This window comes from Helianthus annuus, chromosome 15 (genome assembly GCF_002127325.2).
Source record: "Helianthus annuus cultivar XRQ/B chromosome 15, HanXRQr2.0-SUNRISE, whole genome shotgun sequence".
Lineage (NCBI taxonomy): Eukaryota > Viridiplantae > Streptophyta > Magnoliopsida > Asterales > Asteraceae > Helianthus > Helianthus annuus.
The window spans coordinates 169,434,908-169,460,585 of NC_035447.2; the positions used below are offsets into that span (position 1 = coordinate 169,434,908).

The window sequence follows — 25,678 nt, forward strand, 5'->3', positions numbered from 1 at the left end:
CTCTTCATCAAATCTCTCTCTCATCGTACACCTCTCTCTTCCACCACACCACCATCACCACCACCATCATCACCACCGCACCACCATCTGTATTGTACCTCCGACACCACCGTAAACACCTCCAACCCAGTTGCACAACCCCCACCACCGTTGTACCTTTACCACCATCGGCCGACCCCCGCTGCACAACCCCCACCACTGCCACCACTGCCCCTCCACCATCGCCATCCCCCAACCCCAACCCATATATTCAGTTCCTATATTCAGTTGTGGAACTGAATATATTTAACTCAAAATGGCACCAGATCTGAATGTTGCCATCATCAACTACTGCTCAAAGGTCACTGATGTCGACGAGCTCTTTAGATCGTATCAATCTGAACCCGAATGTTCTCCATCCAAAGATTATATTTGGGGGAATGATCTCCATCTGAATGTTGAACTCATATCAACTACAAAGGTTTAATTGTTTGTTTTTTGATTTAAAATTTGTTTGGATTAATTTTGGGGTTTTTTTTATGTGCGAGGGTAATATGTGTTAGATGATTGAAATTTTGAGCTTGGGGACTGTGTGGATGTTAATGTTCATAATTAGACTGTTAATGTGTCTTATAGATTACAAGTTACAGTTTGTATAATTCCAACCGTTATTGTGAAACACGAACAACCGTTAATGTTCGTATAGATTACAAATTATAGACCGTTAATGTTTCGTATTTTAACGTGTAATCTTGTTGTTTTTAGTTATGTGTACTTTGTTAGTTGCTGAATTTTAGACATCTAATAATCGGCACATCTGTTTTTAGAAACGAAAAGCCAAGTTTGTCTTAAGCACAACCAACGTAACACGTGTTATAGTCTGAACTCCTGTTTCACAGCTAAGCCAAGTTTGTCTTACAGCACAACCAACGTAACACGTGTTATAGTCTGAACTCTTGTTTCACAGCTAAACCATAGTAACATGTTATAGAGACATGTATTAGGGTATGACGATGTATTAGAGACATGTATTAGGGTATGACGAATTAATTGCAGGTTTTTAGTTCTGTGTACTTTGTTAGTTGTTGTTTCAGTTGTGTAAGATTAATTTGCAGGTTTTTATTTTTGTGTTAAAAAGCTGTGCTTGGTTTGGTTGCTTGTTTGGGCTTTTGATCTGAATAGTAACTGTTTTTTGTTGGTTTGGTTGCTTTGTTTGGGGCTTTTTGATTTGAATAGTAACCGTTTTTGTGATGTTATCTGAGAAAAAAAAATTTATGGCTATGAATGGGTTAATATTTATGTCTGGTTAACGACTTAACGGTTATCTTATCTTTTTGTTATTAGGACGGTGATGGATTCAAGGGAAATAAGATCCAATTCTCAGGACCGTTGGTTTCGTCAAACGTGGATCATATGCTCAAGGATCATGACTATGTTTATGTTTATGTTACAGCACAACACAACTAACACGTGTTATAGGTTGAACTTCTCGGACATGCATGTGTTACATGTGACATGAAACTCATGTACAACGTAACACGTGTAACGTGTGACATGAAAACACTTTTTTATAACTTCCCTGGCATACGCACACCCACATGTTTACAAACCGTTTCAAGACCGACCCAAACAATAAAGCAAGGGTAGCCGCTGAAAAGCTAAGGCAGCAAAGGTAGCCGCTGAAAAGCTAAGGCAGACTTTCAAAGGAAGCTCCACCATTTTCTTAGTGCTATGTATTTTCGTTTACTAGTAATATGTAATGTGAGACTCTTATTTTGTTTTGTCTAGTACATGATGTTAAAACGGTATGGACTTAACACATTCTGGAAGTCTTAACACACGTTATAAAAGAGGCTTAACACACGTTATATCAGGTATACTATGTTATTAAGTTACTATTGGAGTTTATGCATCCATTCTGGAAGTCTTAACACACGTTATAATAGAGGCTTAACACACGTTATACAATATTAACTTGTATGTTCCATATTAACTTGTATGTTCCATATACGGTGTTACAATATTAACTTGTATGTTCCATATTAACTTGTACACATATTAACTTGCAAACCACTTTCATATACATCAATACAAGTCGGGTTATAATGGATGCTTACATGTTATCATATGTATACAAGTGGGGTTACAACAAGATTACGATATTAACTAAGCTCACCATTAGACTCATCGCCCCCGTCGAGTTTTCACCCTTGTCGCATGTTAAGCAATTACATGTTCCGAATATTGTAACACATGTTAGATCAGTATATACACATCATGGTGTTTTGTAAACCCCTAGCTTATACATGAATATATGTCAGGTTACAAAAAGATTATAACAGAGGCTTAACACATGTTATACATTCCAAAATGTGCAAAACAAACACATGTTATAAACGAACGAAGAGTTCTTTCCCACGTTATATATCATTATAACAGGGGCTTAACACATGTTATACATGAAAATATGTCAGGTTACATCATGGTGTTCTGTTACAGCATGAACCACCAACACATGTTATAAATGAACGAAGACTTCTTTCCCAAAGGATGTGACTTTCATATACATGAATACAAGTCGGGTTACGGTGTTACAATATTAACTTGTATGTTCCAAGATTATACAATTTAATAGTCTTTTGGAAACCACTAGCTTATACATGACACCATGTTGGGTTAAACCAATATTATAACAGAGGCTTAACACATGTTATCCCAGGTATACGGTGTTACAATATTAACTTGTACACGTGTTACGATCAGTATATGCACATCATGGTGTTTTGCAAACCACTTTTGATATACATGAATACAAGTCGGGTTATAATGGATGCTTACATGTTATCATATGTATACAAGTGGGGTTACAACAAGATTACGATATTAACTAAGCTCACCATTAAACTCATCGCCCCCGTCGATTGTTTTCACCCTTGTCACATGTTAATCAATTACATGTTCCGAACAGACACATTGTAACACATCTTAGATCAGTATATACACATCATGGTGTTTTGTAAACCACTAGCTTATACATGAATACATGTCAGGTTACAAAAAGATTATAACAGAGGCTTAACACATGTTATACATTCCAAAATGTGCAAAACATGTTAGAAACGAACAAAAACTTGTTACAGCATGAAAACTTCTTTATGGATCTGTTACAGCATGAACCACTAACACATGTTATAAACGAACGAAAACTTCTTTCCCAAAAGAGTTGACTTATTCAATGTCCCCGCATTAACGTCGCCTACATCCATCCAACTTGTCAATTGAATATCTTTATGGATTTGTTTCTGTAAATCAACACACGTTATATCATTCTAACAGGTGCTTCTTAACACATGTTATGGGTCTGTTTCTGTAAGTCAAACAACCAATAAAAAAACACTTACTGTTCAGATCAAAAGCCCAAACCAACAACTAAACCAACAAAAAAAAAACAATTATTGTTAAGATCAAAATCCCCAAACAAGCAACCAAACCAACAAAAAATCCCATTCAAAATCTCATCCTAAAGTTTTCGATTTATTTAAAATACATGAACATTAACCATTACTAGATCTTGATTGAAGACAAAGGAGAGGAGAGAGAGAGAACATTAACCATTGCTAGATCTTGACTCCGACGATGTTCCGAACTCTGGCGCCACCAACCACCCACCCTCCACCACCTTCTACAACTACCCACTGTCGCCGCTATCAACTACCAACAACCCAGAAAGAACCAGCCACCACCTTGCACCAACCACCATCATGCCTCACTCATCTTGCATCTACCGCCTCCCCTTCCCCAACCATAACGGTCAACAACACCACCGCCACAGCGCTGCTGCTGCCGTGGGTGGCTAGAAACCCACCAGTTTTCTCTCTCTGTATAACAAATACTCAGCTAAAAATTACAAGGATGTAGGGAATTTTAAAGACAATCATGTCCCGACCGAAATAAATCTGGAGTGAATCCCGAACTAAATTAGAACCGAACCTGAACATGAATCTGACCCGAGTCGTCTGTATGTGTGTTCAAACTTCCTCTCTCTCTCACACTTGTATGTGTGTTCTTGGTGTTATAGATGAACATGATGAAGATTGTTGTCATCGTTCTCTCTCTAAAACAACATTCAGACCCTTCATTTGCTTCTAAAGATTGAGGAGAGAGAGAGCCGGAGAAGAAGCCCGGTGAGTTTCGCCGGAGGAGGTGGTTGCTGGTGGTGGTTGTTGTTTATTTCTCCTGATTTTGAAGAGTGTTCATTCTTTGTCTTCAAAATTGGGTTGAAGAAATGGGAAAGAGGAAGAGGTAAGAGAAAGAGAAAGTGATATGATGATTTGATGGTTCTGGAAAGTCAAAAAGCCCCTTTTTCACTACCAAAAATGCCCCTCCCACTTGTACTAATGTATTATATCATTTCTTTAAATCTAATTCTTACCAAAAAATAGGAGAGCCATTGATCAAGTAAGATGAGAGATAATCAATGGCTCACATTGGGTTTGCATAGTTTTTTAAAAAAGATAGAGTTTCTTATATAGCCAAGCCCTATATATATATATATATATATATATATAGGGAGCCGCTAAAATGAAAACCACCTCCAGTTGTAAGAACCGCGAGAACCACTCTCAACCAATCAGATTATGCCAACTAAAAGGGTATTTTAGTCTTTTCCCCCAAATGTCAAATCCTCACTCTCTCTCTCTCTCCATTTAATGCTTGTCTCTCTCCTCATCCCCCTCTCTCTATTTTAATGTTTCTCTATCTTCTAAATTGAAATGCTTTCTCTCTCTTGTATCATAAGCTCTCTTTTCTCTCTCTTATATCACAAGCTCTCTTTTGATCGGTGGTGAGTAATACACTTTGATCTAAAGTTTTTTCTTCATCAAACACCAAAAAAAAAAAGAAACGACAGCGGTGGGGGTGACGGTTCCGGCGGTGGTGAGGAGCGACGGTGAATGGTGGTTGGTGGCGGGGGGTGACGGTGTTGGTTGCTTATAACATTGGGGTTGGTGGTGACAGCATCTCCGGCGGCATCTTCGGCCTCCTTTTCCTCTCTGCCGCCCCCTTTTGCGACCGGTGTTTGGTGGTGGTGTAACACCCCAAATTTCGTAGGACACGTTATAATGTTTAATCGCAATGAGGTAGCGAAAAGAAATGGTAAACATAAAATTTTACCATTATTAAGGTTTAGCAAAGTTAGCATATAAATGTGAGATAAAGTGATATGTTTTAAAAGATAAGGGACTAGGTGTGTAATTATGCTATAAAGTTTGATAAAAAAAAAAGAAAGAAAGAAACCAGACTTTGAGCCTGGTGTGCGATCGAGAGAAGGGTCAGGGAACTCTTTCCCTCTCATAAACCCTAAGTCACTAAAATTCCATCAATTAAAGGTGAAATTAGCAAGGAATCGAATGCATGAGCTAGGAATTTTGATGTACTAAGTGTTCTTAACCCCAAGTAAGTGAAATTTCTTGATTTGGTGATGTTTGATTTTGTGGGTTTAGTAAAATTCGTGAATATAATGCATTAATTGGTATGATTGATGGTTGCTATGGTTGTTAAAACATCAAGAAATGCTAAATCTTGAATATGAGCATGGTTTAGGGCAAAACCCATTTGCATGACAAAAGATGGTTAAGAATTTGTGAAGTTCTACATGCTAATTAGGTTGGTGTTGGTGAAATGTAATTGATTTAGAACTATGTGCTCATGATTAGAATGGTAGATTTCAAAATAGTAGGATGTTTATGTTAATCAATGAGTGAACTATGGAAATTGTGCTTAAGATGCTTGTACATTGTGCATAAATTGTGGTACGCACGCCAGGTGCTTGATGAAATGCTTAGGTGAGCTTGATAGATGAGATTGTATGCAATGAATGGATGAATACGCATAGAAGGTGTTAATAAAGTAACTGATAGTGAAGTGCTTTAGATGGAATTCATATGAGAATTTGGGTTGAATGTATGTTTTGATCAAAATCATGCATTTTGGGGATTGTACCTTGTACTTGTATGGTGTGACGGCCATCATGGATTTGATTATTTGTCTAATGGTGATTAAGAGGTGAACGTGTACAAAATGTAAAAACTTGCTCTTATACGACATACATGATGGTAAGTTGATTTGATTGTACTACGAATAATGTAGTAACGAATCTATGCCTTATGAATGTTAGTGGTGACCAATGAAAGTCAATGTGACATAGGAATAGAATGATTGATACGGAGAATGATCATGTATACTAACAATGTTGAAATATGATGGAATGAAAGGATATGCGTCGTATTAGCAAGGGATCAAGCATGGAAAGCTAACGGGTCAAGAGGAGACAAGGAAGTGAATGCGAAAACGGACGCTCAAGGTAAGTGATTCCGTAATCACTTCTTAGTTTGTTTAAGTAATGTAGCGTTTTAATTAATTAAACATGATGTTTAATGTCAAATATGGATTTAGTTGAATGAAATTGGTGATTTTTTCTAAGTAGACCAAACGGGTCAAAATGAGGTCTTATGATTATATCGAAAAGTTGTATAAGAAATGGCTACGGTAGTATAAACGGTTAATGGGTAAAATTGCACATAAGTACGCAATCCGGGAATCGGAGATGTGGTTTAATAGTCAAAAGACTCAGATGTGAGTTGGTTTAATAGATATATATTTGCGCAAGTGGAGGTTTTAGTAGCAAGTTTGATACGTAGGTTTAAATGGAGTGAATGAATTTAATGAATACCGGGTATCGGTTGCGTAAACCCCAAGTACGAAACTCTAGATAATATAAGAGTATTATGGATATAATGTTCATGTATGTTTTGGGTTAAAACAAAGGAGTGGTTTGATGAAAACATAAACGGGTCAAATAATTAGAAAATGATTATTAAGCCGATAGCGTGTAAGTTAAGAATTTCCTTAATCCGGATATGGGATTTTAAGTTCATATGATAGAATGTGAATTTACAAGCATGTAGGAAGAAACGTGAGGTTAAACGGACAATCGGGTTAAAAGTTATGCGAGTTTTAGTGGGCGTTTTGTATCTGCACCCGGAGTATGGAACGCCGGGTTTGGGAGTATGGAACGCCGGGCAGAAACCCAAACGCCCATGCTTCACTGTCAAACGCTGGTTCTATGTTAAAGTGAACGCAGGGGTGTTCCAAACAAGCCTAGATCACTTTCCTTGGGTTCCTTTGATGTGTGTAAAGCTCCATGTGATAGGTTTATGATCCGGAATCATCACGCAATCTTCCACCACTACCTACATGTAAAAATGCATCAAAGTAACATGTCTCGATACAAATTCGATGCTAAAACATGTAAATATTAACCACTTAGGCGTACCAAAAACATATGCATCAGGTATGTACGTATGTATGTATGTATATATATGATTGTATGTAGATATGTAGGTGCGTATGATCAGACGTATGAATATATGAATGCACGAAGTAGGATTTATCGCCTATGAAAAGAATGGGACAGGTATGCATGTATACATGGTTTCAATACGTTTGAGTATGGACGTTACTAATGATGTGCTTGAGATTGGAATGTAATGCAGGAATGAGAACGTCAAACTCTTGTAGAATTGAAGCCGAACCTTGAAGCCGAACTCGGAACAAAGGAATCCGAGAGGATAGTCGAATGAATCAAAGTTTATGTAGTTGAATGTTGTATGATTTTTAATTTGTATCAGATTATTGTTGTATGACGTTGTCAATGACTAATGGTTAAGTTGTATGTGGTGTCCACAGGTACTACACGGATTTCTTCTACCACTATCGAAGATAAGCGGGCATAGATCGAGTCGAATAACAAGGGTTGTACGGAAAGAACGGTTACGTAGTCTTAATTTTGTAAAGCATTAATTTGTAAAAAGGGAAGTGAATTTTGTAAGCTTCTTCTTGAATGTGTGTATTGTTATAAGATCGTAAAGAAATTTTAAAGCTATTTTTCCGCTGCGTTATCTTTAAGTTCTTACACGACGATCTTACAGGGAATTGTTCTTATTATGAACGGGTCATGCCCAAATTTTTCTTAAATAATAGTATGGTAATATTACTTTTCGGACTAAGAAATATGGGCGTTACAGGTGGTTGCATTGGGTTTGGTGGCGGAGCATCACTTACTGGAGGTGGAGGTCCACGGTGGTCGACGATGACGGCGCGGTGATGATGATCAACAAAAGTGATAGGTGTGTTGTAGTGGTGGAGATGGTGTGCCGAAACAGGGGGCCCTATCGTCCGCCGCCGCGCCACCGTAACAGTGGTGGCCGACCCCCGTCTGTCGTCTGATGATGGTTGTGTTCTTTTTGATGATGGTTTTTCACTTGATTTTGTGTTAAAGATAGTTGAAATACCTTCTGTGTGAGATGGGTTTTCTTGATTTATGTTAAAGATGGTGGGAACACCTACTGTGATGAGGTAAACACATTTTGATGGGTTTTTTCTTCATTTTTTTATGATTCAACATTTAGATGGGGGTTTTCTTGATTTCTTTGATTTGATGGGGTTTCTTTTGATTTGTGTTAAAGATGTAGATATACCTTCTGTGATGAGATGGGTTTTTTTTTGTGACGAGATGGGTTTTTCTTGAACGAAGATTTCCGGTCAGTTGGGTGTTTTTTGAATGATGCAGGTTGTTTGAATGATGCATTTTGTATTCTTTGATTCTGTGGGTTTTGATATGTTAGACAGGGTGGCGATGATGCAAAAAAAAAAAAATCGTAGATTTTAATGACGATGGCGCGACAAGGATGGTGGAGGGAAGGTTTTTGAACATGCAACCCCACTTTGCAGCCTTTTGATTATCGGGAAAGCTGAGCCAAACCCCGTTTTTTATTCGAGATACACATTGTTTTGTTGTTGTTGGTTTTTTTATTTTTTTCCCCAGTCGATGATGATAACAATCTATCTGAGACACCTGCCGAGTTTGCGATTTCTGAGTAAGTTCGTTTTTCGTAAAACGTAAAAAGTTTTAGGTAAAACATAAAAAGTTTTAGGTAAAACGTAAATCGTAAATTTTTTTAGTAAAACGTAAAAAGTTTTACGTAAAATGTAAAAAACCGGCGCGTAAAACGTAAAAACGTAAAAAATGTTAACGTAAAAAACCGGCGCGTAAAACGTAAAAAAACGTTAACGTAAAAAACCGACGCGTAAAACGTAAATAACGTTAACGTAAAAACGGCGTTAAAAAAGTTAACGTAAAAACCGGGCGTGTAAAACGTAAAAAAACCGGGCGCGTAAAACGTAAAAAAATCGTTAACGTAAAAAAAACCGGGCTCGTAAAAAACCGGCGCGTAAAACGTAAAAAAACGTTAACGTAAAACGTAAAAACAAACGTTAACGTAAAAAAACGTTAACGTAAAAAAAAGGAGCGTAAAACGTAAATAACGTTAACCTAAAAACCGGGCGTAAAAAAACGGCTCTTCAAAACGTTTTGTTTAAACAAATCTTAAAAAAAATTATCATAAAAATCTGATTTCAAAAAATTATTTAACAAAAAATCTGTTTCTTAATAAAAAATAAATTAAGATAAAAGGTAATTAATGGCTAGAAAGCGGTTTTCGTGGCTAGAAAGCGGTTTTCGTTTTAATCTTGTCCATAATAAGACAAAATCTATTTAATATTAATTTTAACTACTTTTAATCTTGTCCATCCATCTTCTTGATCTAATGGCTAGAAAGCGGTTTTCGTGGTTCTTACAACAGGAGTTGGTTTTCATTTTAGCGGTCCCATATATATATATATATATATATATATATATATATATATATATATATATATATATGGGAAGGTTCATTTGACAAGAAATTTAATGTGAGAAGAAAAAGAAGAAAGGACATATTTGTAAAATACTATTTCATTTATAACTCATATCATTAAAATACTATTAGTCAACTAATTATTAATTATCCTACATATAATCTAAAAAACTTACACATAACAAAATTTTCCTACATATACCCTACACATTAAAGAATTTTATCCTACACAGTCGAAATTTCTTCTACACTACTTGAAAATATATCCTACACAACTCGTAATTTATCCTACACAACTAGTAATTTATTCTACACTTTAAATTAACTGTTTTTTTTTTAATTTGGAAAAAGTATATATTTTGAAAAGGAGTTACAAATTTAATTTAGTTAGTTATTAAAGAGGAAGAAAACAAATTAATGATTTTTTTAAGTTTACTAATATACCCTTATATTAAAATTAAATGCAAATATTAAATGAAGTAAAATGAAGCATTCTTATTGCTTGAAACTTCTTCTTTTTTATTCTTACAAATTTTAACCATAAAACACACTCAAAACCCACAAATAACAGAGTGAAGATCACTAAAACACAATATCCAAATCCTAACAGTCCATAAAAACTTCAAACACACTATCGTAGAACTATGAATATAAAACACAACATGATAATAAACATAAAACACACGAATGTTAGTCATTCGATAATCAAAGCCTTATCATCCAAAACACAACACAAAACCCACAAATACGGCGTTTTAGCGAGAACACAACTTGATTGGATTAATTTAGAGTGCGCCTGAGTTAGCATAAACATGGAATGGTAGCGTAAGCGGGGTGCAGTGCAATTAAACGGTGAAAGGTTGAATAATAGGGCTACTGGTAATCCGATCGACATCGATACTTTGGTGCTTGTCCGGTCGGTTGACATGTTATACGGTCGGTTGGCATGTTGTCCGGTCGGTTGGCATGTTGTCCGGTTGGTTGACATGCTATCCGATCGGCTGACATGTTATCCGATCGGTTAACATGTTGTCCGATCGGTTGACATGTTGTCCGGTCGGTTGACATGCTGTCCGATCGGTTGACATGTTGTCCGATCGGCTGACATGTTGTCTGATCGGATGGTTTGAAGTTGATTTACCGTTCGATCGGACAGAAGTCCGATCGGACGGTAATTCGTTCTGATTTTCTGATCAAGTCATACTCAATTGTCTTTGGAGAGGACACAGGTGGTTTTTACCGAGACGGTGTGACATCGTGTTAATCAAATGAAATTCCATCAGTCCCGACCCGTTCTAACGGCCGGGAACCACCCTGTTCCATCAGATCTGGCCGTTCTTGACGGTTTCTCCATGTTTAATCTGAAATCACACAATACTTCGATTAGATACTTAGATTTTTCGGTGAATTTGTTATAAAAACATGTGGAAATCACTTAGATCTGAGTTGTTCATGGTGAGATGAAGTCACACTTTGAAGTTCATATGAACTCTTGGTGACATCATCTTAGAACACCTCAAATCAGTAGATCTCACTGTTAAAAATTGGATTTTAAAGGATAGAAAGGTGTAGAATTGTGTATAGATCATAGAAGTACAAGATTTGGGTTGAAAACTTACAAGAATTGCGAGAAAACGAGCGGAAATGGCGAAGCAGCGTCTGGCCGAAGGAGAGCAGTCACCTCAACTGTTGTTGAGGTGACAAATGGGGTATTTATAGGCAAATGGGGAAGGAAGGAGGGGGGTTTGGGCCATCCGATCGGACAGGTCCATCCGTTCGGACAGGGCCATCCGTTCGGACTGGGCCATCCGTTCGGACATGTCCATCCGTTCGGACAGGTCCATCCGTTCGGACAGGTCCATCCGTTCGGACAGGGCCTTCCATTCGGACAGGGTTTTATCGTTCCGACTTGTGTAATGAGCGTTGCGGTGATTTTGTTACACAGTTTCGTATAGATATGTATGTATTTATTATATATTTAGTTACTCACAAGGGGCCATATGTACGTATTCGTATTATATATGTAATTATTCAAAGTTGCGATACCATAACCGGGTTTTGTTTCGAGTATGCGATCATTTGCTACGCTTCACGGTCATTGAGAAGGGTAGAATAGGTCCTCTCTCGATGTCATCGTGAACGTTAATGTGTGTTTTGAATAATGAGTTGCACTGCGACACATCACGGTTATCAAGGAGGGTAGAATTGGTCCTCACTCGACATCTTCGTGGTTGTTAGCAAGTGCAATGTGATGTGATAGCGACAAAGTATGCGATAATATGCGAAAATATTGCGATATAACGATGTATGCGATATAGGTACATTATCCGAATCTCTGGTGCTAGGCGTAACGAGTGTAACAAGTAGTAACAACGCATAACTATGCGGGTTGTTACAGTCTCCCCTGCTTTAGGAAATTTCGTCCTGAAATTAATCCACAAGAAGGGTCGCGAGAGTTGATGCGAGCGAGTAAGTGAATAAGCGACGAGATAGCGAGCGATCGATAGAGAATTAACGCCCGAGAGCATCGCGAAGACTAAGCGAGAGCGACGAGTTAAAGCGAGTCGTATGATCAAAGGCGAACACACACAAGAATGTGATTCCAAAGCGTTCTAATTTTTCGAAAAGTCGATTAATTAGGAAAAACTTGTTTATGAAAATCTTCTTACGGTGCGGCGTTAACTGTATTGATGTCTACACCAGCGCTATGCGAAGGGTTTGTTAGGTTACTAAGAGATTTTGAAGTGTTTAAAACTCGTTTATCGAAATTTTCTCGTCACGCGGTAGTAACTTGAGTCGATTGTCACACCAACGTTACGAGGTAATCTCGTTTTGTACAAAGGTTTTTGGTCAAGTTTTAGAAAAAGTTTTGTAAGGAAAGGTCGATTTAAATTTTGGGTAAACAAAGCTTTATAATAGTATCAAAAACTTAAATTTTAAGGTTGGCCCCGCATGGCACTTTTCCACGAAAGTTCGACAATATGGCTAAAACGCTTATATATAGGAAGTACCAGCGGCGTATCCACCACGTTTTAATCATATGGCCTTCGTCTCGCACTCTCGTGAGGCGGTGTCATACGTGTCAACATTGTACAGATGGTTTGCGATGACTCGATCAAAACGAGGAGGGGTTCGATCAAGTCTTGAGAGGCGAACCGAGTGATGAAGGCGTTTTCAAACTCAGTTTAGTGGCACGAGCGAGTGCGATAGGCTGCAAGCAGGATGCGAATGTTCGATAGCACAATACCAACTTAATAAGCGAAGACGGCGACGTTAAGCGTAAGGCGTAAAGCGATGAGCGACGAGCGATAGCGACAATCGTCGAGCGATAGGCGGCGATCGATGCGTTGCAAGCGATGGGAATATGCGCGATTGATGTGATATACAAGCGATAAAGCGATACACATAATAAACGGTTACGATTTGCGAGATAGATTCCAGTGATAATGTAATCGCGAGCGTGTTTGACTTACGAAAAGTCTAGTGATGACACGCTTTGAGTTGCGATTGAGATTGTTACGCCTTGCGATGTAGTGTAGTGTGTTGAAAATAACCACAATGGTATAATAGGTCTACGTTCCAACTCCACATGGAACTTTCTTCACAAAACTTCGGTTAGCATGGCGAAACACCATCATGTTTCAACCATGCGCCTTTGTTCCGTGAATAGGTGTCACACTTCGTCAGACATGGTCAAGACGCTTATATATAGGAAGTACCGGCGGCGTATCCACCACGCTTAACCATGCCCTGAACGTTGAGGCATCATTGAAACTCACTACGATCTCCGTGCACTAGCCAAAATAATCCCGTGTGCACCCGTGATTAATTTGATTCTTGAACGTTTATTATACCTTATCTCAAGAACGCATAGTAGGGGTAAAATACATTATATAGTACATAGTGCTAGCATTTGATTGTGCGCGGGTATAAGAAAGAAATAAAATCCATATGCGTCGGAAGACAGTACAAGTTCCACACATAAAGGAAATTGATGAAGATAAGTCGTATTATTACAACAACATTAGAAGCAAAATAACGTTGCTGTGTAGGACTTCTGCGGAGACTGCGGTTGTTGCTGAAATTCCTCAAGGTTGCGGTCCCGTGCGACAGTGCTACGTAACATGACCGTACCAGTGGAAATTTGCGCAATAGGGACAGTTAACTTCTGGTGGGTGATGATACGTACACGTGAAACACGGGGGATGAGTTCCGTTGTAGGCGCGCTTCAAGTGAACTGGAGCTGCTCGGAGAGGTTCTGGTTGCGACAGTCCAGTTGTTGAGGAGTCTGGGCTCATGGTCTTTCGTTTGCGGCTGGGCTGAGCTTCTTGAGATGATGCGGTGTCATCGGCGGATTCGTCTGGTGATTCGCTGGAGACATCGTCAGAGGAATCTTTAGAAGAATCGTTGGTAGATTTGTTGGAAGAATCGTCGGAAGAATTGATGATGATTGCTTGATGAGCTTGTTTGACAGGATTCTTGGAGAAGAATCCGTCCAAGACTCGTTTGTCGTTGATCTCTGTAGCTAAACGGTAGGTCTCTTCGATGGTAGCAGGTCTTGCAGCTTCGACAAAATCACTCAAACTCTCAGGCAAGCCGCGAATGTACTTTGGAATGGCTTTTTCTAAAGTGTTGACTTGACTTGGGCAGATCATGCTAAGCTGTTTAAACCTTGCGGTGTAGCCAGCATTGTCACCTTCGACTTGCTTGATTTTCCAAAATTCGTCTTCTAGCTTCTGGACTTCGTGAGGAGGACAGTACTCTTTCTTCATGAGCTCTTTCAGCTCATCCCAAGAGAGAGCGTAAGCTGCGGAGATTCCACGTTTGTTACGTTCAACAGTCCACCATTCGAGTGCTCGCGACTGAAATACCCCGGTAGTGACGTGCTGTCGTAGGTACACGCAAATTTAATCCCAAAAACAACTATAGATAGTGGTAAGAGGGTATCGAACTCAGGGAGTATGTGGAAAGTATGTCGATTGTATAGCTTTGTAATTAAACTACAATTACCTAAAATGCAGAAATTAAAATTCAAGATTTGATTGTTTTGGTTTTAATAACTAAAGTTAACTAATTAAATTGCAAATCAAAGACGTAGTTTGTAAACAGATTAGGAACAAGCGACCATCCTAAATTTCCGGTTTGCTTTGGACAATTGTGTTTAAATTCACTAGAAAGAATCACATAGACATGATTCGTGTGTAAGTGTTTGTTGTGATAAAAGGGAACTAAGTACTCGGATTATGACAATGCGAGGTTGTTACCCGATAACCAATTGACTAATATCCAACCGTAACCCCTCCCGTGATATCTCGATTGTCAACGACACCAAGAACGTACGGTTTAGAATATGAGTATAACATCAATCAACAATTTACAAACAAACATCCACACACCATAATAAACAAACAAAAATTGCAAGTCTATTATTCTAGAAATACGAATCCAAACACAAAAGTCTTAGACAAACCTTCAATTCAGGATGATCACCATGAGTTTAGCCACACATAACTTGGTGAATCATCATAGCATAAAGTTTAATGTTCATACGGATCGAAAACACAAAGAAATGTTTAGACAATGTTCACAACCAAGCAAGATCACCAAAATCGCCCCTAGCAAGCTCCCAAAAACGTCTAATGATGAGAATAATGAAAAGACACCATCAAAACTCACTTAATGTGGCAGTTACACAAATTCCGTCAGTTCCACCGTAAATTACGGTATCACCGTAATTTACGGTGAGTTTCAAATTGTTACGGTATGAAGAGACTACTTTACGGTGGAAGCCAAATGAATTTCAGGTCCACCGTAAATTACGGTGGGACCGTAATTTACGGTGGAAGCCTGAGTTTTATGTTTTGTTCATCTTTTGCTCCGCATCTCAACCCGTTCGACTCAAAAGCTTCCAAAGCTGCACTTTTACTCCATTTGAGCCGCTAAACCGTACCTGAGACATAGACAACAGTAGTTATCTAATTCAAGATAATTACATACATAAATGAGGGATAAACTTGTCTTTTAGCATTGTAAAGGGTTGTCTAATGGACCACCCGTCACATCCCCACACTTAACCGTTGCTTGTCCCAAAGCAACTCATCAAATCAGTTTCCAACAAAGTGATCAACGTAAACCAAGCAAAACAAGCAATCTTTTTACTAGCCCCTTTTTAACACCCAACCAATGCACCCCTCTCTAAATCTCTCCTCTCGGCTACAATTGAATACTAGCAAAGATAAGCTAGACACACAATAGGCAAACGGGTGGTTGCACAATCATAGGCTTGTACCTAAATCGATCCTTCTCCTAACAAGTGCCAAACATGAATGCAAATCAAAGGGACTTCAAGGTTGTAACGTGGCTAGGTGTATAGGTAGGAGATGGGGTATATATGAAGTAGCGAAATTTTGGCACGGTCTTTTTATTACACAAATAAATAGAAATAACAACTACCAAACTAACTACTAAATACAAGACAACTAACATCCTATCTTTTTCATTTTTCATATATGTATTTTTCTTTTTCTTTTTCTGTTTTTTTTAAACATACCAATAACCATGCAGTAAAGCATCACATATCTACATCACATTACTACAACTACTACAGATACTAACAGACCGGGTCAAATTGGGTAAATTTTTAGGTAAGTAGCTAGGGGTTACAAATGATAGGCTTTTAAGCACAAAATTGGGCAACTAAATGTCCAAACCCCCGCCCCTCTCGCAACCATGCTCATATATATAATTTATGAGGTCCAACCCCCCAAATCCCACACTCGCTCACACCAATGACGAGGCTACCTAAATGCCCTTATCCTTTCTACATTCATGTTTAACTAAGGACTCAAATCACATTCAAGCACAAGTTCTAATGCACCCCCACCCGTAGCCACTCTCATCAAAGATAAGCATTATTTATATACAAGTGTGGCTACAATTCTCACCAAGAATGAAAAAGGTATCAAGGGTTGCCGGTGCACCATTTGGGGTTAAGTTAGGGCGTTCAAATTTTCACATCATTTCGCTTGGCTCAAAATTTTTCAAAAACTTCAAAAATTCCCCCCATCCCCACACTTGGGATACATTGACCCCAATGTATGGCTTTAGGAGGCTTTGATCACTAAATTCATTCAACATCAACAAGAGCTTCTTCACTCAAACCACAAATTTCTTTTTGTATTTTTTTCATTTTATATTTTTTTTAACACACGACACCACCAACAAGCACCATCCCAAACTCCACAAAACAATCATACACCACCCAACCGCCCGACCATAATCAAAATAAAACTACAAATATGCACAAATTATACAAAAGAGAGAACACCACCTGACTAATAGTAGCGCGGTCCTGGAGGTCCAAAAATGGATGACATCATGTCATTCCATTCTCCAAATCCAAACGCGCCGCTGCTACTCCCTCCTTGTTGTTGGGCTCCCTCTTGCTGCCTCGGGTCAATCCATTGTGAGTGGTGAAGTGGTGGAGTCGGATATGAGACACTACCATCATAAGGCGGTAACGAGGCATAATCCACATGTTGTGGATCCTCAACAACCGGCCTTCCGGCATGCCAATCTGCATGCATCCTCCTCGCTTGATCGTCGAAGTACCTATTATTCGTTTCCACCTCTCGGGAATACACCAATGTGCGGTTCCATGACTCTTGGCGATCAAAGCTATGTTTTAACGACCGCTCTATACTTGCACTATTCCTCGTGTTTTGATCATACAACGTCCTCTCCGACCCCGACCATGTATCAAAAATAGATGCCGGAGGACGTTGACTTTCAATCACTTCTTGCATTGTACCGTTATAAGCCCAACCCGGCTCATAAGACTGTTGCGCATAATCGTAAAACATACCACCGTAACCTCTACCATGACCCCCTTGACCCACATTCAAGTTCACCCCGCCTTGCGGTTGCTCCTCATAATCTTCATCCCCGCTTGGGATCTCTGCTTCACTCTCGGGTTCATCCTCTTCACCCGGTAACAAATCTCTCGCATTCGCCTTAAGAGCTATCCATCTTTGACCCTCGGATTTTAACTTGTGATACCGCTCCAATTGGGTATATGTCCAACCACTTCCCATTTTGTCTAACGTAAACGGTTGGTGCCTCTTTGTTACCCCTCGATCTTCTGAAGTAAGAGCTTTCTGCTGTTTCATCAACCCCGTGATGATCCTACAATATGGGACAATGTCCCTCCCATACTTATTTCGGCATATCCATAGGTGGTGCATAATCAGATAGCGTATCGGAAAACGTGGAGACCCATGCATTAGCGAATAGAGGACAGGTACCTCCGGATATCTCACCTGTTCCTTATCTCCTCTGCACGGAATAACATTGAGAACACAAATGGCTAGCAACAACTTAGCTTCTATCTTCAAATTCTTCCGGTATAGAATACCACTGTATGTACCGGGTAAAAATATTGCTGCCAACATATCATTCCATCGAACATGTTTCTCCGGTTTAAGCAAGAGGTCATCGAGAGTGGGAACCATGTAATCACGAGCCGGGAGACTATCATACTTCCCGAGCTTCTTCAATGTGTCAAATGACATCTCCACCGGTACCCCGTGCACCTCACCAATTAACTTCATCTGTGATGGCTTGTTAAAATGGTGACATTTCAAGGTCGCCATCCATTCTTGTATCTCGGTCATAAACAAGTTGCTTTTGTCTTTATCGAAACATTTGAGCGCCGATTCCCATCCTAACGCTCGAAATTTATCAAACACCCCAAATTGTTGAAACTCCACTTCCCGAACATCTCGTTCACAAATGAAGGCCGCCGCCTTGTTCTTCAACTTATTCATGCTGTCATGGTAGAGTGTCGGTTGCCACTCCTTTGCTTGATCATCTAATGGACCCGAATTCCATACCGGTTTATCATGTGGATCCAACTCCATTTCTTCTTCACTCCCACTCTCGCTTTCACTTATCCGACCAATATATTGCCTTTTTCGCGGTTGTTGTTCCACTTGTTTGCCTTTTCCTTTTGATGATGACGAGCTAGATCCCGCTTTTTCTTTTGTCTTAACCATTTTCCTACACACATTAGACAAACAACGCAAGCAAACAACAAAATTAGGCCCCTTCCTCCAAAACATCCCCACACTTGCTTGTTACTATGGTTGTAGATGTTAGTGAACTACAATGTATAAGTTTTTCAAAAATTTGGGCATGGTGTCTCTACAATGTAGAAATCCCCAAAAGTTCACTACTTTACTAAACATCCTACATCTACAACCATACTTATGTTCAAGAACAATTAGCAAGTAACACTATGAACAAGCAAGTGGGTATGAACAAACATCACAATAACCTCAATCTTCACAATGCACCATCAAAATACACAAATTAAACTTCCATACCTTGATTTGAAGATGCTAGAGTGCTTGTGACACAAAAACTCCAAAAACCCCCAAAAAGTTTCGAACTAGGGTTTGGGATTCGGACCCAAAAACAACGTTTTCTTGTAAATCTCTTGTCAAAATCAGAAACTACGTGAAAAATTAGTCAAGATAGACTCCGATTTCACTTAGTTTGGACAAGAATTGAAGGAGTTATGGAGGATTGAAGGTTGGGGAAGAAGAGCTTCTTGTGGGTCTTGAGAGAGATGATAGTGATAGATGAAGAATAGATTGTGTGGATAGGGGGACTTCACGTGACCTGATGTTATGAGGTTTACTATTATTTTTTTTATGTTACATACGGAACCCCAAACGACGGACAAACTTTTTCACCGCACCGTAAATTACGGTCTCACCGTAAGTTACGGTGAGACCTGGACATCAATTCTTCTACCGTAAAACAGTAGACTTTCACCGTAAAGCTTCCAACTTTTTTATTTCCACCATAAATTACGGTAATACCGTAATTTACGGTACGAGCTGGGCGTTTATATTTCCACAAAAACTGAAATTTTTAGGTGACTTTTTTATATTTTTTTAGTTTTTTCCGTTTTTTTATGTTTTTTAATTTTTTCAAAAACTTGTAAAAATTACCTTACCCCCTCAAAAATCCCGTGTTGTCCTCAACACAATGTTAGAGTAATTCGTGACCCGAACGTCCCCACACTTGTTTCAAACACGGATTCCGAGGAAATACGGCAATTGTGCAAACTATACAAAACAAACAAAACAAAACACTACTATGTACACTACCAAACCTGGGCCTCTCATGGTTGTTCCTCATCGACCGGGCGCAAGATGTAGCCCGCTTTGTCAAGCTCCAAGTTGTTGATGTCGTTCCCCTCCAAGTATGGCTTTAAGCGGTGACCATTCACCGTTTGTTTTTTCAATGTTTGCTCGTCTTGGATGTCTACATCACCAAATCTTCCAACTCTCCGAATGACGTATGGACCCATCCATTTGCTTTTAAGCTTGCCCGCGAACATCTTCAATCTTGAGTTGTACAACCAAACTTTTTGCCCCACTTCGAATGTTTTCTTTCTCAATTTTGCATCATGCACCTTCTTAAGTTTATCTTTATAGGCTGATGCACATTCGTACGCCTCGTCCCGAATCTCTTCTATTTCGCTTAATTGCAACTTCCTCAACTTCCCCGCCTCGTCATAATCCACGTTAACCGTTTTAATTGCCCAATGTGCTCTATGTGCTAACTCCATTGGCAAGTGACAACCCTTACCATACACCATCCGGTAAGGCGTTGTGCCAATAGGAGTCTTGTAGGCCGTTCGATATGCCCACAATGCATCATCTAACTTACTCGACCAATCCTTCCTATCCGTTCTCACCGTCTTCATGAGAATCTCTTTGATTTGACGGTTGGACACTTCGACTTGTCCACTTGTTTGCGGATGGTAAGGTGTAGCAATTCGGTGGTTCACGTTATACCTTTTCAATAATTTCCCAAAGTTGAAGTTCTTGAAATGCGAACCACCATCACTTATAATAACCCACGGGATTCCAAAGCAAGAAAAGATGTTGGATTGAACAAATTTACAAACAACCGAATGGTCGTTTGTTCGTGTTGCAATAGCCTCAATCCACTTCGAGACATAATCCACCGCTACCAAAATGTATAGGAAGCCATTCGAATTCGGAAAGGGACCCATAAAATCTATACCCCATACATCAAATATCTCAACAACCAAGATCGGTTGTAATGGCATCTCATCCCTCTTCGATATACTACCCATTTTTTGACAATTTATACAATTTCTAGCAAATTCACATGCATCCTTGAAAATGGTGGGCCAATAAAACCCACATGAAAGAACCCGATAGCCTGTTTTGTGCCCACTAAAATGACCCCCACATGCGGACGAATGGGCATGGGTCAAAATTTCCAACACTTCTGTTTTGGGCACACACCTTCGTATAACTTGATCCGGTCCAATCTTGAAGAGATCCGGTTCATCCCAAATGTATTGCTTCACTTGAACCATGAATTGTTGTCGACGCTTTTTGGTCCAATGGCTTGGAATGGCACCCGTGGCTAAATAGTTGACATAATGAGCATACCACGGTGCAACGAAAGTGGAAACGGCTAAAAGTTGCTCGTCGTGAAAACTTTCATTAATTTTACTCACATCATCGGTCCCTTCCACCGGAATCCGAGACAAGTGATCCGCCACTACATTCTCACTTCCCTTTTTATCTCGGATTTCTAGATCGAACTCTTGTAACAATAAGACCCACCGAATCAACCGAGGCTTCGCGTCCTTTTTCTCCATCAAGTACCGGACCGCGCTATGATCCGAATATACCACCACTTTGCTCCCCCAAATATACGAGCGAAACTTATCCAAAGCATACACCACCGCTAGTAATTCCTTCTCGGTTGTGGTATAGTTAAGTTGCGCTTCGGATAAAGTTTTGCTCGCATAGTAAATAACCACCGGTTTCTTGTCAACTCGTTGACCCAAAACTGCACCAATAGTGGTGTCGCTTGCATCACACATTATCTCGAACGGCTTTGACCAATCTGGTGGTTGCAAAATAGGAGCCTTGACCAAGTGTTCATTCAAAACAGTGAAAGCTTGCATACACTCGTTAGTAAAATCAAATGGGACATCTTTTAATAACAAATTGCATAAGGGTTTTGTGATAACACTAAAACCCTTAATGAAACGTCTATAAAATCCCGCGTGTCCCAAGAACGACCTTACACCCTTAACATTTTTCGGAGGTGGCAAAGATGATATTACCCGTATTTTTGCCTTATCCACCTCTATCCCCCTTTCAGAAATCACATGACCCAACACAATGCCCTCTTGCACCATGAAATGACTTTTCTCCCAACTTAGCACTAAATTTTTCTCAACACATCTTTTTAACACTTTTTGTAATTCATTGAGACAAGCATCAAAACTAGTGCCAAAAATGGAGAAGTCATCCATAAATACTTCGAGCGACTCTCCAACCATGTCCGAGAAAATACTCATCATACATCGTTGGAAAGTTGCCGGAGCATTACACAAGCCAAATGGCATTCGCCTAAAGGCAAAGGTGCCATATGTACAAGTGAAGGTGGTCTTGTGTTGGTCATCCGGGTGTATGGCGATTTGGTTGTAACCCGAATACCCGTCTAAAAAACAATAGTATTTTTGACCCGATAGTTTTTCAATAATTTGATCAATGAATGGTAGCGGGAAATGATCCTTAGAAGTGGCGGCATTCAATTTCCGGTAGTCAATACACACACGCCACCCGGTAACCGGTCGGGTGGCAATTTATTCACCATTTTCATCTTTGACTACTTGAATGCCGGCCTTCTTAGGCACAACTTGGGTGGGACTCACCCAAGCACTATCCGAAATTGGATAAATAATTCGCGCATCCAACCATTTAATTACCTCTTTTTTAACTACCTCCCGTAGGTTCGGATTCAATCGCCTTTGAGCCTCTCGTGTCGGCTTTGCATCTTCAGTGGTAATGATCTTATGCATGACAATGGATGGACTAATTCCTTTGAGGTCGGCAATCGTCCATCCAATAGCTCCCTTGTTCTCTTTTAAAACCTCCAACAATGCTTGCTCTTGTGCCAATTCCAAATTAGAGGCAATAATGACCGGTAAAGTGTCATTATCCCCTAAAAACACGTACTTCAAGTGGCTAGGCAAGTCTTTGAGCTCCAACTTTGGCGGTTCCTCTAATGATGGTTTCGTACCCGAATCGATCTCCGCCGGTAGACCTTCAAATTGATGAGTCCATGGCGGTCTACCTTCTTTCAACGCCATCGCATCTTGCGTTTCCTCTTCAACCCGGAGTGCATAAGCATGTACCTGTTCAGAAAAATCACACAGGCAAATATCCAAACCATCCTCCTCATACTCATGCGAGTTGCATCCGTCAACTATATCTGCCATGAAACACTCATCAACACCATTAGCATTAGAATTGTTAGTAAAAACATTCAAACGCATTTTTCTATTTCCAAAAGCCATATCAACTGTACCAAATCTACAATCGATAATAGCATGTGCGGTGCTCAAAAATGGCCGACCCAAAATTATATTTTGTTGTTGCTTAGGGTCCGCCGATGAGTAATCCAAGACTAAAAAGTCAACCGGGTAATAAAACTCATCAATTTTTACAATTACATTTTGAACCATACCCCGAGGTAGCTTATGAGACAAATCGGCCAAAACAACCGTTATCTTCACCCTTGCTAACGGACCAAAGTCATATTGGTCATATAAGCCCCCCGGTAAAATGCTAACCCCGGCTCCAAGATCTAGCAACGCCTTAGCCATTTGAAAATTACCAACTTGTATATTAATCAATGGCGTGCTCGGATCTTGGAGCTTAGGAGGAAGCTCCCCATTCAAAAACGCACTCACTTGCCCGGTTAAATCCACCCGCTTAGGCACTTTCTTTTTGTTTTGCCTTTTTTGTGTACATAATTCTTTCAAAAATTTTGCATAAGCGGGGACTTGTTTTATTGCATCGAGGAGTGGGAGATTTATTTTCACTTGTTTAAACATGTCCCACATCTCTTCCTTTTGGGGACCTCTCGACACAATAAAATTTTTCTTTCCCGGGTCAAGTAAGACCGATGGAAACGGGACTTGACTCGGTTCACCCTCAACTTTTTCATTCTTTTCGTTTTCACCCAAACCCTATTTTTTAACAATTGTTTCTTTTGGTTTAACCGGTGAAACTTCATCATCACTTTCATTACCCGTGACATCCTCAACTACCCCCTCAACCAATTCGGGTGACAAATTGGCTTTGAACTCTTTTCCACTTCTTAAAACACTAACATGATTAATATTAACATTACCTCGTGACGAACCATGTGAAGGGTTTACCTTAGTGTCGCTTGGAAGTTGACCCTTACTTTTCTTCAATTCAGCCACATCGGTTGCTAATTGACCCATTTGGGTTGTTAGTGATTGGATGCTTTTATCACGAACCTCATCCTTTTGCATTCGAACTGCATCGAGTTGGTTCCGTTTTTGCATCTCCATTTGCATGCTCTTTAGCATCTCCATCATCTCACTTCCACCCGAAGACCCCCCTTGTTCTTGACCCGTTTGGTATTGTTTTTGATAGCCTTGGTTGTTTCCGCCTCGGTATCCACCTTGGTTATTGTAAGATTGGCGTGAACCAAAGTTACCTTGGCTACCTTGAAAGTTCGGGTTGGCTTGATTTGAAGGGTTCCCGTACCGAAAATTCGGGTGATTCCTCAATCCGGGGTGGTAGGTATTAGAGTTCATGTTGTTGTAATTCCTACCACCTCCTCCTTGACCTTGACCTTGAACCGCATGGACTTCTTCGTATTGCCCTTCCAACAACCCTTGGCAATTTTCAGCCGCGTGACCTATTTCATTACACAAAGCACAAACATCATAAATTTGGTTAGTGGTTTGAACATTACCATCATCTATGGCGTGCACTTGAGGTCGGGCAATGGCCGGTCGGGCTCTTCTTGAGGCTTGAGCTTTCCTCTTTGATGTAGTTGCCATGCTTTCCAAGAACTCCCAATCATCGTTCTCATAATTTGTACCAAAAGTCCCACCGGTAATGGACATTAGATCACGTGCATCTTCGGCACTCAACCCCTCGTGAAAGGCATTCATCAACTCCCACAATTCAATTCCATGGTGAGGGCAATTCTTTATCATCATATTGAAGCGTTCAAACGCCTCGTGAAACATCTCACCATGTTGTTGTTGGAAGCTTCTTAACCCCTTTCTTGCATCGTTGGTCTTTTGGGCGGTATAAAACTCATCCAAGAAAGTTTGTTGCATCTCCCCCCATGTATATATGGATGCCGAAGGTAACGTGTAGAACCATTTCTTCACCTTATCTTCCAAAGAAAATTGGAACAATACCAATTTGATGTCATCGGCCGAGAACCCTTGACTCCCAAGAGTGTTGCAAATCGAGTCATAAGCCTCTAAATGAAAGTAAGGCTCCTCCGTCGCCAACCCTTTGTATTTTGGTAAACTTTGCAAAGAGTTGGTCCTCACTTCAAATGTTCTCCCTTGATCATTGTGAGGAATAACTACCGGTGAAGGGTTTTGAGTGATTACCGGCCGAAAATGTGCTTCGATGCCCCTCACATTTTCTCTAAGGTGTCTCCTTGGTACACCAAACCTACCCCTTGGGCGAATAGGACCCATTGGCCTTGGTACATGCCCTTGTGGTGCATTTGGTTGTTGAAATTGCTGTTGCGGCATCGGTGGGCGTTGAATTGGCCTTTGGAATTGTTGAACATTAGGTTGTACATTTTGTGGCCGAATTTGTTGCAATGGGATAGGATGTTGCATTGGTGGCCCTTGTGGTCTTGGCCGAATGTGTTGTGGTACGAGTTGTTGTTGTTGTGGCATTCCACCAACACTTGCCATCCCTTGAGATTGACTTTGAACATATCCAAATTCTCCTTGATCACCATAACCCCCGTAAAAATATCCATCCTCATCATAACCCTCAAATTCTTCAAACCCTTCATCATACCCA

General features: G+C 39.9%; 1 protein-coding gene and 1 long non-coding RNA gene across 3 annotated transcripts; one reads left to right on the forward strand and one right to left on the reverse strand.

The window, feature by feature from the left end:
* Positions 1-5,280: 5,280 nt before the first annotated feature.
* Positions 5,281-8,815, forward strand: LOC110912740. 2 transcript variants are annotated; one of them, XR_004880322.1, is made up of 3 exons: positions 5,281-5,433; positions 6,252-8,394; positions 8,505-8,815. It is a non-coding gene; the product is annotated as an uncharacterized LOC110912740 (long non-coding RNA). The 2 variants fall into 2 exon arrangements; XR_004880323.1 differs by lacking the exon at positions 8,505-8,815 and having other exon boundaries at positions 6,252-8,424.
* A 7,837-nt stretch (positions 8,816-16,652) lies between these two features.
* LOC110910692 lies at positions 16,653-19,352 on the reverse strand. Its single transcript, XM_022155298.1, has 2 exons — positions 19,118-19,352; positions 16,653-18,791 (listed from the first exon to the last, which is right to left on the reverse strand). The coding sequence occupies exon 2, from the start codon at positions 18,785-18,787 to the stop codon at positions 17,069-17,071; it is 1,719 nt and encodes a 572-aa protein (XP_022010990.1). The 5' UTR covers positions 18,788-18,791; positions 19,118-19,352; the 3' UTR covers positions 16,653-17,068.
* Positions 19,353-25,678: the final 6,326 nt, after the last annotated feature.

Coding starts and splice junctions, on each gene's coding strand:
- LOC110910692 (XM_022155298.1), bottom strand. CDS start 18,787: ATGGTTAAGACAAAAGAAAAAGCGGGATCTAGCTCGTCATCATCAAAA.